The following is a 14,114-nucleotide window of genomic DNA, read 5'->3' on the forward strand; positions in this document are numbered from 1 at the left end:
ATTACCCAGACATGCTCAACAATCTTCATGTCTGGTGATTGGACTGGTCAACCCTAAAGCACCTTGATCTTCCTTGCTTTCAGGAACTTTGATGTGGAGGCTGAAATATGAGGAGCGCTATCCTGCTAAAGAATTTGTCCTCTCTCTACAGATCTTTTGTACAGCCCCATACTGAATGTAACCCCAAACCATGAATTTTCCTTTACCAAACTTGACTTATTTCTGTAAAAATCTTAGGTCCATGTGGTTTCCAATAGGTCTTCTGCAGTATTTGTGAAGATCGAGAGGGCGTTCAACAGATGATTCATCAGAAAAATCTATCTTTAGCCACTTTTCCAAATGATCAACTAGAAGTCAAGTTATAATTTTTTGCTCTTACAACTGTGATCAGTTCGACAAGATCAACAAAACTTTTGTCAGGTAGTGAACTTTATCTAGCTAAAAGTCTCAGTGATAAAAATAAAGAATGGCCATTTATTTGGCTTGATTTTTGCAAACGAAGCTGACCTGCAGGTGGCGGCTGCTCCTCGCTGATGGCTCGATCCAGTGACTTGTGCTTCTTGTCTCTGCGTCTCTGACAGCGATGATGATGGTGGTGATGATGATGGTGGACTCTCTCTCTCTCTCTGTCCTGAGCGAAAGTCTGGCTCGGGCTCATCCTGGGTCTCTCCAGGTCGTATTCGCTCAGGTTGACCTCTCGCGCACCTCTTTGCGGAGTCAGCGAGGATGTGGATCGCCGCATGGGACTCACATCTGCAATTGGCTGGATTGTAAATATAAAGCCAGTTAATACAGTTAAAGTCTGAATTATTAGCCCTCCTGAATTATTAGCCCCCCTGTATATTTTTTCCCTAAACATAATAGTTTAATAACCCATTTTTTATTACCAATTTATTTTATCTTTGCCATGATGACAGTAAATAAAATGTGACTAGATATTTTTTTAAGATACTAGTATTCAGCTTAAAGTGATATTTAAAGGCTTAACTAGGTTAATTAGGCAAGTTGGGGTAACTAAGCAAGTTATTTTATAATAATGAGTTTTTCTGACTATCAGAAAAAAAAATTGCTTAAGGAGGCTAATAATAATGACCCTAAAATGATTTTAAAAATTAAAATAAGATTTTAGTTTACCCAAAATAAAACAAATGAGACTTTCTCCAGAAGAAAACAATATTACAGGAAAGACTGTGGAAAATTCCCTGCTCTGTTAAACATCATTTGAGAAATATTTGAAAAAGAAAAACAAATTTACAGGAGGGCAAATAATTTTGACTTCAACTCTATGTAAAAAAACGTTGAAGAGGTTAGAGTACAGGAGAAGACACAAATCTATCACATACAAGAGTCTCAGAGCACTAGATTTGTCACAACAGACGCACAACACCGGCTGAGCATGAAAACACACTTCCGCTGAAGGGCGACGTTCAGCCGCTCCATCGGAGAACAGTGGAGCACCGTCACGCTCGATGCAAACACTCGGCTGCCTGAATGCTGTCATCGAATGGCTTCTTACACACATACTGGACAACTGGAATAGTTGCTGAATGAACTATCCAGAGTCAAGCAGCAGCCACTGACCGCTGAAGAGTCACTGGCGCCTTTTCATGATACTTTGATGTAATTTTTTAAATAAAGGTACCAGTAAGCACATTAACTAACTAACTAAAATAAATCAATAAATTAAATTTAATATTTTTTTAATAAATTAAAAAATTAAATCACATTTAAAAATGTTATTAAATTTAAAAAAGAATTACAAATATTTATAAAAAAAATAATCAAATTAAATTACAGTTTTGAATGGCATTGAATAATGTTTTTGATTCTACAAATAACCATTTTTCATTGTGTGGAGAATTTTTTTTTACAATTTAACAAAACTTTTCTACTATAAAAAATCTTGATCACACTTTACAATAAGGTTTCATTAGTTAATTTAGTTAATAACATGAACTTATCATGAACAGTACTTGTACAGCATTTATTAATCATAGTTCAACATTTTCTAATGCATTATTAAAATCCAAAATTATGCTTGCTAACAATAGTTAATGCACTGTAACTTAGCATGAACAATAACCAACTTTATTTTATTAACTACCATTACCAAAGATGAATAAATTCTACAATTAATGTATTGTTCATTGCATGGTCAAGTTAGCAAATACATTAACTAAGATTAACAACAATATTGTAAAGTGTTACCAGAACATTTGAAGAATGTCAAAGGTTCTTGATTGAGCCATGCATTAATAAAGAAACTCTAATTTTAAGAGTGCATACAGTGTTTTTATAGACACAAAATGCCAGACTCTTCAGAGAATCTGTGACCACTGCTTGATGATGACTGGAGTTTCTAAGCTTTTAAGTCTTCTACATATACTCACTAGTGCCGCCCAGTGGCATAAGATTTCATAATTTCTAAGAAGCAGTGCGTCCTCTCTTCTCATATCTGAAACAGCTTGAAGAGTTTTGTGATTGGTTCAAATTGACAGATCACTAAAACCTTTTAGAATCAATCCAAAGAATGTGGAATATTAGGTTTTCGGTGATTAATAAGATTTATGTATTCATATTATTTTACTCTGTATTTTATGGTTTGATCTGCTTTCCTGCACTCAAGAAAATATGTAGTTGCTTGTTCAAACTACTTAATTAAAATAAGATAAGAATAAATATCAATTTCATTTGCACAACTTATTTGTTTTATGTTTAATCCAATTAATTGATTTGAGTTGAGACAACATACATAAATTGTGTGGAACCCCGCATTTTTGCAGTTTGTGTGTATTATTTTGTCATTTTTTTTAACTAATCATCTTTGGCTGACATATTAATAGAAGTCTATCATATCTACGCTTCTATCAGTGCATGTTTTATTAGGTTGGTTTGGGTTTTTGTCTGTAAATCATCAACCCAACCTGGTAACACAGATCAAATTATACTAAAAGGGTTAGTTCACCCAAAAATTAAATTATTTCATTTACACTCCCACCATTTGTTTTAAATGTTTATGAGTATTCTGTCGAAATCACAAAAAGAAGGTATTTTGAAGAATGCTGTTGCCCGTTAAATTCAACAGTGAAAAAAGAATGCTAAAAAGTCAATGAGTTCTGTTTTAACGGTCTAGGAGCAATGTCTAAAGGGCATGATGCAAAAGCATTAAGGGTGTACACGAATTCACTTTTGCTATTTTAAGGATGGAAAAATACGCTTTGTGCCCCGATGCATGGTCTAACAGGGTTGTGCTTATTCGCTTAATGAGATATAGGTGTGTTTTGAGTATAACATGCATTAAACCAATCAGAGTCTCATCTCCCATTCCCTTTAAGAGTCAGTTGTGTTGCGCCATGGTACATTTACTATTTACATGGCGGACTTTGTAAGTGTAACAACGGAATGCTTTACTAGTGAGAAAACAGTTAAACTGACCATCTGCCACGTGAGGATAAAGAACGAGCCTCTTTTCTTTCTCTTTACCTTACTTTTACTCTTTACTCCTTTACTTTCGTGGTTAAGGAAACAGTGTTGTACGCACTCTGCTGAAGACAACTATTAACATTTCATTTGTTAAGGGCAAAGATTTGTTTCAAAACTATTTCTAAATTCAGTTCTAATTTCCAGCAAATGAATAAATGAACAATAATAACAAAGTCTGGTAGAAAACAAACATCATATTCTTATGCCCCATATGGTGATGCATACATCTTCAAAACCCGACAGTTGGACAAATCTAAACTTGTATGCATAAAATAAATAATACTACTAATAATAATAATAATGTTATACAAATGCAAATTGTCATGAATAAACAAAAAAAATTCCCCCCGAGACGAGGCATGGAGGTAGTGGTTTTTAAAGTTATGTAGAAAATAATCATTTTTGTAACATAATAATCCTATAATTTTTTTTCATATGTAAAGATATTTGTGTATTGCTGTACATCCTGTGTGTATGCTTTGGACCTGCATAGGTGCATAACTAACATGGTCTGTGCTGGACTTTAGACTAGCTTTTAGTTGGTCAGTGGCGCGGTCTATTTCAGTTTCTCAAAATAGAAACACGCCAACAATATGCAACAAACACACCTTCTTTTTAGACTAGCACACCCACGAGTCCACAAAGTGGTGCAAATGGATTTGCTATTTAAACAACGTGGTGCAAATCATGGAAGCTACTGTTGCGCTGGTCTGAAAATAGCAACAAATCGCACCAAACACGTTTTGCACTTTATTGCGCCGGGTGTATGATAGAGCCCAACATGTACCACCTACACACAGAAACAAAGGTGTGCGAGCTGTCACTGGGGTGATACCTTTTCAAAAGGTAAACATTTGTACTTAAAGGGTCCATCTTGGTAACTTAAAAGTATATATTAGTACCTAAAACTTTTAAGAGGAACACTTTTGTACTTTTTAGGTACTAATATGTACCCTTGAGGTATTAATATGGACCTTTTAGGAACAAATTTTCACCTTTTGAAAAGGTACCACCCCAGTGACAGCTCACATAGCTTTATTTCTGAGCGATACAAGCATTCATCAAAATAGCTTCTTTTGTGTTTACCAGGGTTTGTGACAAATGATTCGTGTCAGTAAACGAATTTTCATTTTTAGGTGAACTATACTCTTAAAATGGCTGCTAAAAGCTTCAGTTCAGCTTTACCATGACAGAAATAAATAATACTTAAACAGATTTTTCAAATTGAACTTATTTACAAATGTAAGTATATTAAATATGAATTCTGCTGCATTTATCAGCAAATAAATGCACCCTTGTTGTTCAAAAAACATCAAAAACACACTTTTTAACAGATGTGTTTCTATTAATGTATGTAGCTGAAGCATATGTGAAGAAAGGACTGCACTAACATAAAATCAAAAGGACACACAACCTACTAAATGAAACACACCCATACTGTACTTACAGTTAGCACGTCACAACATTCATAATAAAATAAGCATTGCATTTTGCTCCTTGCTTTCGACAATTGCTATAACCAAACTGTGGTTAATCTATTCCATTACCACTGAAATAGCTACCCACAGTGATGACTTTTGTACAGCAGTTGTGTGTCTACCAGGCTAATATCAAGTGTGTACACTTATCGACTCTAAAAGAGCTGGAATGGACAAAGCACACAAAAGCATAGAACATAGAGATGGAGTGGCTGGCAGAGATAGAGAGAGAGAGAGAGCGAGAAACAGACAAAAAGAGAGAGGAAGATTGCAGGTGGAACACTTGTACATACTGCTAGATACGCTCCGGCGGTGTGGCGCAAGTGGCTCCGCTGTTGGACGGGAAGAGGAAGAGGACACAAAGGTGAGGAGAGCAGGGCACACAGCTGTGGTACTCATGGAACAGTGAGACAGAGGAGAGACATCAGAGTAAAGAACCAATGATTGGTGGATTGGAAATGGTTTGTGCCGAAAAAACAAAAGAGTGGGCTTGATGTTAAGAGAAAGCTGGAGAGAAAGAAGAGACAAAGACAAAGACAAGACTAGACAAGACATTATAACAAGGACGCTGGACACCGTGTGAGTCCTTTAGCGATGTAGCAAAATACCAAATCAACTGAAAACAAGGATGTACATGAATAAATTCACAGTTAAAAAGGAACATCAAATCATTACATTAGTTAAAGAGGGGGGAAAATGAATGTAAAACAAGTAAAAAACAAAGGCACATCCATGTCATTGCTGTTGCAATAAAATAAACTTGTTTTCATAATTTAAAACAGTTTAAGTTGCTGTTTACGGCATTAACAAATCCCTAACAAAGGTCACACTTTATTTTGATGATCCGTTTGTTGAATTTAAGTTACATTGCATCTACATGCCAACTATTTCTCATTAGATTATTTGTAGATTGTTAGGTTGGGGATAGGGTTGAAGTTAGAGTTAGAGTAAGTTGACATGTACTTGCAGTGTTTCTTATAGTCAGGTAAATGTCTGTTGAAAGAGCAGTATCAACAGATATTAAGCAGACAGTCAACTAATACTCATATGGACCATCAAAATAAAGTGTTACCTTAACTAACACTAATTAGCTGTTTATTAATAGGTAGTTTTGTAGAAGTTGGGTTTAGGTCTTAGGTAGAATTAGGGATGTAGAATAAGATCATACTTTAAACTGCTAATGAACAATTAATATCTTAATAATAGGTAAGTAATAAGCTAGTAGTTTATAGCATGAATTATGACCTAAACTAAAGTGTTACCATAATTTTGGTTTTGGCTTTGCAAACTACTAATGACATTTATTCTATGTAAAAATAAAATGTTTTTATTTAGAGCAGAAAATGACAATTGGTTTGAAGATGAATTTTTTTTTTGTTTATGTTAAATTTTAACTTCAAAAAAATTAAGCTACCTCAATTTTTTTAATTGTGTATACTGTTGAGGTCCACTAATAATGTTATCAAGATTTCACATTTAAAAAACATCAGCGGTTATAAGTAATTTGACTCATTTTGTGCTGTTTTTGAGCCCTCGTCCAATCACTATGTTTCAATGGGCGTAGCAGTCTGCACGGCTGTGATGCTCTGACAGTTCTGCATATTACCAGGCCTGAACAGTTGGTAAAGTCAAAGTATTGATCTTTTGTAAAGGCAGGGCTTATCCACCCTATTACATCATATAGCAATGGAGTTGTCACGATACTGGAATTTAATACCAATCTGTACAGAAATTTTAAAAACGCCCGTTTCCCGCGAACATTTAAGCCAGTGGTCACCAAACTTGTTCATGGAGGGCCGGTGTCCTGCAGATTTTAGCTCCAACCCTAATCAAAAACACCTGAACTAGCTAATCAAGCTCTTACTAGGTATACTGGAAACACCCAGGCAGGTGTGTTGAGGCAAGCTGGAGCTAAACCATGCAGGGACACTGGCCCTCCAGGAACGAGATTGGTGACCCCTGATTTAAGCGATATGAAGCACACAGCTGATTTGCCATTGTGTTCACCTGCTCAACAGAAATGACTGTGGCTGTGAAGGTCATCAGTTCACTGAACTCACTGCTGTTACTGCATGCAACCACATATACAGGGACACTGGAGCGCTCCTATGTCAGCTTATAGACAAACCGGCTGATCAATGTGACTTTGAAATGCTCCAGTGTCCCTGCATCTGTTGTTACACGCAGTAAACAGCGGTGAGTTCAGGGAACTGATGACCTTCACGGCCAATCACAGTCATTTCTGTTGAGCTCATGAACACAATGGCAAATCACTCTGTTTAAAAATGTGCTCCTCTGCGCTTAGATGTTGGCGAAAAATGGATGTTTTGGTACCGATTGGTATCGAATTCCAGTATTGTGACAAACCTATAACAGAAGATTTTATTTACAGTCATTTTGTCAAACTTCCTTCAATAGAAGTTGTTTTTAAAGTAACAACAAACCTTTGAGCTATGAAATTTATGTGTTTTTATACTGTGACCTCTTTTATGTCAAAATATTAGGGAAATTTTGGTTTCTCAGTTCATGACCCCTTTATGAAATCAATATTTTAGTGGAATAACCCAGATTTTTAAATCACAATTAAATATTATTTTCTTTCTTTTTGGGCAAATTATTATTTTAAAAAAGGAGACTTTTTATAGTGTCTCTACTCTCGTCCTTTCTCCAAGACTCAATTGGTTTAAAAATGAATAAATAAATGTGTCTCAGTGGAGAATGGTTTATACAGTAAATTAACCTCTTCTGACATCCACCAATTCACTTGCTTGAATTCTTCAGCATTCATTAATGCTTCCATTCATCCATTCTCTCATCCAGCTGCCCATTCACTCCTCCTCCAACTATCTGTGCGCTGTCATCCTCCAGCTGCCTCTTTCTTTGCAGAAATTCATTTAGTGTGAATAAGAAACAAAGGCTCTACATTCAACCCCAAACTCCCAGCAGAATGACCTCCTGTGGGCAATCTTTCATGGACTGGAGAAGTTTACCTGGAAGCCAGCATTCAGTCTGGGCATAGAGGCAGCTCTGCCATGACCCTCCAGCACATGATACCCGCCAACATCCGAATCATTCTCCATGTCAGTCATTTCTACTAGTTCCTAAAAAACATGTAGAGCGAGACAGATAACAAATAGACTGTTATAACATCATTCTGTACACGTAGCCCTATATACATTTCAGGAGATTGTAAATTTTGTCGCCAGAAGTACGTATGGCTGCATTCTGTCTTAAAAACGAACATTATGTCTTTATGATCTTTGCACGTTTACCAGCTGACCGATTACCTCCATATGCACGGCTTTCCCGCTGTTACCAGTTTGTCCAGTTAGCTTGCCATGTACGTCGGCAGACTTGATACGCAGAGAGGAGTAGACTATGACGACAAGGTTTAAGTCCAGCAAAAAATGGTTCCAGAAAGTGTGTAAGACAAATACAGAAGCCAAAAAATAAAAACAATTAAATAACAAGGTGAAAATGTGGTAAAATCTGAAAGCGTATTAAAAATTAGGCGAGGGCTTTTCATTTTCAGGATTGCTTTTGAAAGCAGTCGGTTGGGTTTAGGAAAGTCAGTAGGTGGGTCAATCGGTCCCTTTGAAAACACTATTGGTTGGGTTTAGGGAAGTGGGTGGGCTGGTCAATTGTTGCTTTTGAAAACACTATTGGTTGGGTTTAGGAAAGTGAGTGGGTGGGTCAATCGATGCTTCTGAAAACACTATTGGTTGGGTATAGGGAAGTAGGAGGTTCGGTCAATTAAAGCTTTTAAAAACACTATTGGTTGAATTTAGTGAAGTGGGTGGGCTGGTCAATTGGTGCTTTTGAAAACATTATTAGTAGGGTTTAGGGAAGTGGGTGTACTGGTCAATTGGTGCTTTTGAAAACACTGTTGGTTGGGTTTACTGAAGTGGGTGGGCTGGTCAATTGGTGCTTTTAAAACCCCTATTGGTTTGCTTTAAGGAAGGAGGAGAGGTCAGTCGATCAGTCAGTCAGTCATTCAGTCAGTTGACAGTCAATTGACAGCGGCTTCTGGTGGATTTCCGCGAGAACAGCAGGCACGAATGACACTCGCGAGAGAAATTTGAAATCTCAATAAAACATACACAACAGCCTCTGGTGGATTCGCGAAAACAAAAACTGCAAAAAACGTAGCTCCTGGGATGTAATTGGCGCTCTCCAGAAATGTATATGGCAGTAAGTTTTCAGAATGGGCCAAGTAATACAGGATGAGAACTGAATGTTATGTTTTTAGAAACTCAATAGCATGTTATTCAACACTAAATAATGCCATTAGTTGACATTTTGTGGCTAATTTGCAGTTTCTCTGGATTGGCTGGATTTATTAGGTATGATTTTTTAGTTTAGTGTTAATATATGTTTTGTTCTGATAATATGTCGTCCAAATATGAAACAAAGTCATTTAGAGATTTATATTTATTATCTATTTTTAATAAAAAATTATTGTGCTATGGAAATTGAGGTCTATTTCCATAACTGTACAGAGCTAAAGACAAAATGATTAGCTCTCCTGTGAATTTTTTATTAACACTTTATTTAGATGGTTTATTTGAGTATTAGTAGACTATCTGCTTAATATCTGTTGATATTAATCATCCCCAACCTAACAGTCTACTTATAATCTAATGAGAATTAGTTGGCATGTAGATGCAATGTAACTTCAATTAAGCAAACGGACCATCAAAATAAAGTGTAATCCATTTTTTACCCTTTAATGTTTTTAAAGTGAGTTTTAACAGAGCAATGCCATTTATCACAGTTTTTCCCATCAAACCCTGTGTAATTATATAAGCTAAGGTCAATATTATAAGCCCATTAAAAATGATGTTTTTATTAGCTACGGAATAAACCACTATTGTTACCTAGTAAATTGCACTTTTATCTGAATATTTAAGTTAGTTCACTAAATAACTATTAAAAATTATGACAAAGACTAAATAAACTAAAAAAAAAAAAATGTTAAAAAGTTTCTCTCCTAACAGCACTTGGAAATTATTTGAAAAAATGATATATAAATTATATATATATATATATATATATATATATATATATATATATATATATATATATATATATATATATATAGTAAATATATTAATATATATATATATATATATATATATATATATATATATATATATATATATATATAGTATATTAAATATATTAAATATATATAGTAATAAAACTTTTGGGAATTTTTTTATGATTATTATGAATTATTGCTTGACTCACAAACTGTGTCAAATATATAGTTTATTCAGATTCAAAAATTGTGTTCTGAATAGTTGCTGGTGGATGTAACGGTATTCATTTATTAAGAATAAAAAGCCACATAAACTAGTGTAAACCTGGGTTCACTGTACATTAACATAACTGTATTCATCATTAGTATGTAAATAAACAACAGTAACATATTCAATCAATTCTGCACTGTAGGTTAAATCACCTGAGATCTGTAAGTGTTTGGCACGTCTTCCGATTGACCACGTTGGATAGGCCTTCTGTTCGTTTCCTGTGTGACTTCCTGAGATGGGCCTCCCGAAGGAGACTTTTTCATGGCACTGCTCTGGCTTTGACTGAAACATGCACAAAAAACAACAACAAAACATTTTAAATCAAAGGAAGCATGATTCTATTGCTGCATCCCAAACGGTACACTATACACTTACAGAATAAACTAGCACTTATGCACTTACACACTCAATGCATTAACAATGTGAATTTAGAGTCGTCCCTATTGGAACACGACTAACTATTTTTACTAACCAGAAATTCAAACCAGATTACATTATATTATATTGATAGCTTCTCCCCTTCTGCTATGTGAGCAAAACTGAGTCCATTGTGTGCATGAAGTAACCAACATTTCACATGTTTTTAACGTTGAATAAGTGCATCATCCAGGTACTTGGAATAAGTGCACTTATTTTTAATATAATACTTCAGTATGAATGCAGTGCTTACACTGTTTACACTACAAAAGGATGTAGAATAGTGCATAAGTATGTGATTTGGGATCCACCATGTGTAGATCAGAATAGTAGAACACTCACACTGCATCCCCATTGGTCAAGTGAAAAGACGTGGGTGTGGCATCTGACTGAGGGGTGATTTCTAAATGAGAAGGAGGCGGGCCTTTTGGCACTAAAGGCTCCTGGTCATGCAGGTGTGTGAGAGGAAGCATCGGCCTGAAGAGAACACCGACTTTACTCTGAGAAGAAACACAAAACACAGAGTTTTATCCATTATTAATGACTGTTTAAGCAATTATGAATATGAATAACCCGATTAATAATAAATGTGACTATAACCTAGTGTTCATTTCAATTCATACCTGTGTGCCTGGTGCAGCTTGCTGCTGTTGGAGTCTTTTGGCTCGGTTCTGCTTATAGTAGTCGAAAATCATGAGCGCTGCATAGACCTTCCCGACAGTCAATTCGTTATCTATGAGAGGGTGAAATGGATGTTAAAGGGGTCATGAATTGAAAAATCACAATCCCCTTGATCGTTTGACACATAAGAGGTCATTGTGCTGCCCTATAAAGGCAAAGTGCAGTAACTAGACATTTTGCCCAAATTGAGTTAAAAATAAAGAGAGTTGTTGCTAGAAGGGATACAGCTGCTGCCAGAGTTATTGAGAGTTATTTATATTGAATTACCCATTAATTGGATTTTATTAACATCTACCCCAACCATTAAAGCAATTTATAAACAATAATTATTCAAGTATTTATTCATTCATTATTTTTTTTCAGCTCAGTCCCTTATTTATCAGGGGTTGCCACAGATGAATGAACCGCCAACTATTCCGGCATATGTTTTACGCAGCGGATGCCCTTCCAGCCACAACCCAATACTGGGAAACATTCATACACACTCATTCACACATATACACTATGGACATCTGAGTTTATTCAATTTACCTAGAGCACACAGACTTGGACTGGGGGGAAATCCGGAGCAACAAAACCCACACAAATATGGGAAGCACATGCAAACTCCACACAGAAATGCCAACTGGCCCACCCAGGACTCAAACCAGCGACCTTCTTGCTGTGAGGTGACAGTGCTAACCACTGAGCCGCTGTGCCAGTATACCAAGTACTGTATTTTTATATTTTTTAGTAAATTACCAGTTAAATTATAGGTCAAGGTTAACTTTATTTGTATAGCACCTTAAAACAACACGAATGTTGACCAAAGTGCTTTAGAGACATGGCAAAATAACAAACAGGACAGTATATAATACAATAAAATATTAATCTAAAAATATATATTTTTAAATCTGTACAGTCATGTGTACTAAAAATGAAAAAACAAAACTAATATTTATGTGTAATCCAAAAGGAAGACGTTGGTTTAGATAAAAAAAAAAAACACTTCGCATTTTTAATGGTAATATGTTCCAAAGTGTTGGAGTCTAGACTAAGAAAGCTCTGTCTCCTTTTGTTTTCAAGCATTTTTTATTATATTACTGTTAACAATGCTAAAAGTATGCTATATTGAAGTGAGTATCCGCAGCTGTATCCCATCTAGACTTTACCCTAAAATAGGCTTGTCTTGTTACATAGTATTCTAGTTCAGTCACCATAAAAACCAAGCTGGTGTAAAAATAGAAAGACAGTATGTTCAGTTTCAGTGTCTGCGTAGATACTGCACTTTGCCTTTATAGGGCAGTGTGCTGCGTACTACACAATGCTAATCAGCCAAAACAACAAGTTGTAATAGAACAACAAGTTTAAAAACTGACATAAAATAGCTTGCTACATCTTAAACATTGTGATTTCTAATGTAAAAAAAATCTTGATATCATAATTGAACCTCGGAAAACGGCACAAAATAATAATAACAACTAAAAAAGACAGTATAAGCAAGGAGAAAACTGATGTCCACTAGGTGGCATCAAAAACTCACAAGAAGCCACAAAAAAAAAAAAAAAAAAAAAAACAACTAAGTGTATAATGCCATTAATTTATTTTCAGAGGGAATACTCCCATAAGCATTTAATTAAAATTCCATATAAATGCTAATTGCTTTTTAAACTGAAACTGCCATTATGTTATGCACAGCTTACGTTTATGAGGTGTAACCAGCAGGTCTACTGTTTTAGATGACAAACTGGGCCAAATTTTATTGATTTCCTTCCTTAATTCAGCATCACAAATGCGCTGAGCCAGAACTCCTGGGAAAAGGAAGAAAAAAAAACAACAATAAGAAAGCAAGTTTGTTAAATGCAGTTGTTTGAAATGTTGCTCTCACCACTTTTAATTTCCTAATGTGAGATTCATTTTGTCAAGCTGTTAATGGATGTTACTCTTTAGTCACATTTTACTCCAGGGTTATAGTAAACAAAGTGAAAATAAGTAGAGAAAGTGACATTCAATTAACATGAACAGAACTTTGCAAAAGTCACCCCAGCTTTAGTCACCTATAAGATTTTTGCACAGAACATTTATCTATATTTATCTTTTTAGTGTTAATGTCTTGTGTAGGGACTTAAAGCCTAAATGTATATATAAGAAAGAAAAAAAAAATTTGAATCTGAAAACAAACGTTCATATCAAAATGACCTCAAGCTTAAGTAATTTATTATGACCTCCATTGGCAGGCATGTCTTGAACTGTTTTGAGGAGACTCTCCTGAATATTTCTTGGGATTAATGTGCTACATGGAACAAAATGTCTTTCAGAAGTTTCCAGATATCTTCTCTTGATTTACTCTCATTTCTACTTTTTTCTCTCCAGGTGATCCCAAACTATTCAGGTCAGAACTCTGTGGACTCCATTTTATTTTTGGGTTTCATTAGTTTGTTCGTTCTTTCTCTCTCTCACTCACTCACTCACTCACTCACTCACTCACTCACTCACTCACTCACTCAATAACTCACTAACTCACTCACTCACTCACTCACTCACTCACTCACTCACTCACTCACTCAATAACTCACTCACTCACTCACTCACTCACTCACTCACTCACTCACTCACTCACTCACTCACTCACTCACTCACTCACTCACTCACTCACAGACAGATATGATTTGACTGCATTAACAGTGTGTTTGCAATCATTAAATTATTGAAGGAAAAACAAAACCCTTACGAATGATTGCTTTCTAGAAGGGATGGCATAATG

General features: G+C 35.5%; 1 protein-coding gene across 1 annotated transcript in view; it reads right to left on the reverse strand.

Annotated features, from left to right (window-relative positions):
• Positions 1-14,114, reverse strand: part of cacna1bb (calcium voltage-gated channel subunit alpha1 Bb) — a 259,390-nt gene that overhangs the window by 11,917 nt on the left and 233,359 nt on the right. The window contains exons 42-48 of the mRNA XM_087300946.1: positions 13,054-13,161; positions 11,314-11,423; positions 11,033-11,190; positions 10,426-10,555; positions 7,952-8,062; positions 5,255-5,293; positions 508-763 (exon numbers count right to left, since the gene is read on the reverse strand). Of these exons, the coding sequence (XP_087157072.1) occupies positions 508-763; positions 5,255-5,293; positions 7,952-8,062; positions 10,426-10,555; positions 11,033-11,190; positions 11,314-11,423; positions 13,054-13,161 (912 nt within the window). The remainder of the gene's footprint in view (positions 1-507; positions 764-5,254; positions 5,294-7,951; positions 8,063-10,425; positions 10,556-11,032; positions 11,191-11,313; positions 11,424-13,053; positions 13,162-14,114) is intronic.

Source organism: Danio rerio, chromosome 21, assembly GCF_052040795.2.
Source record: "Danio rerio strain M-AB ecotype USA chromosome 21, GRCz13ab, whole genome shotgun sequence".
NCBI classification, from domain to species: Eukaryota; Metazoa; Chordata; class Actinopteri; order Cypriniformes; family Danionidae; genus Danio; species Danio rerio.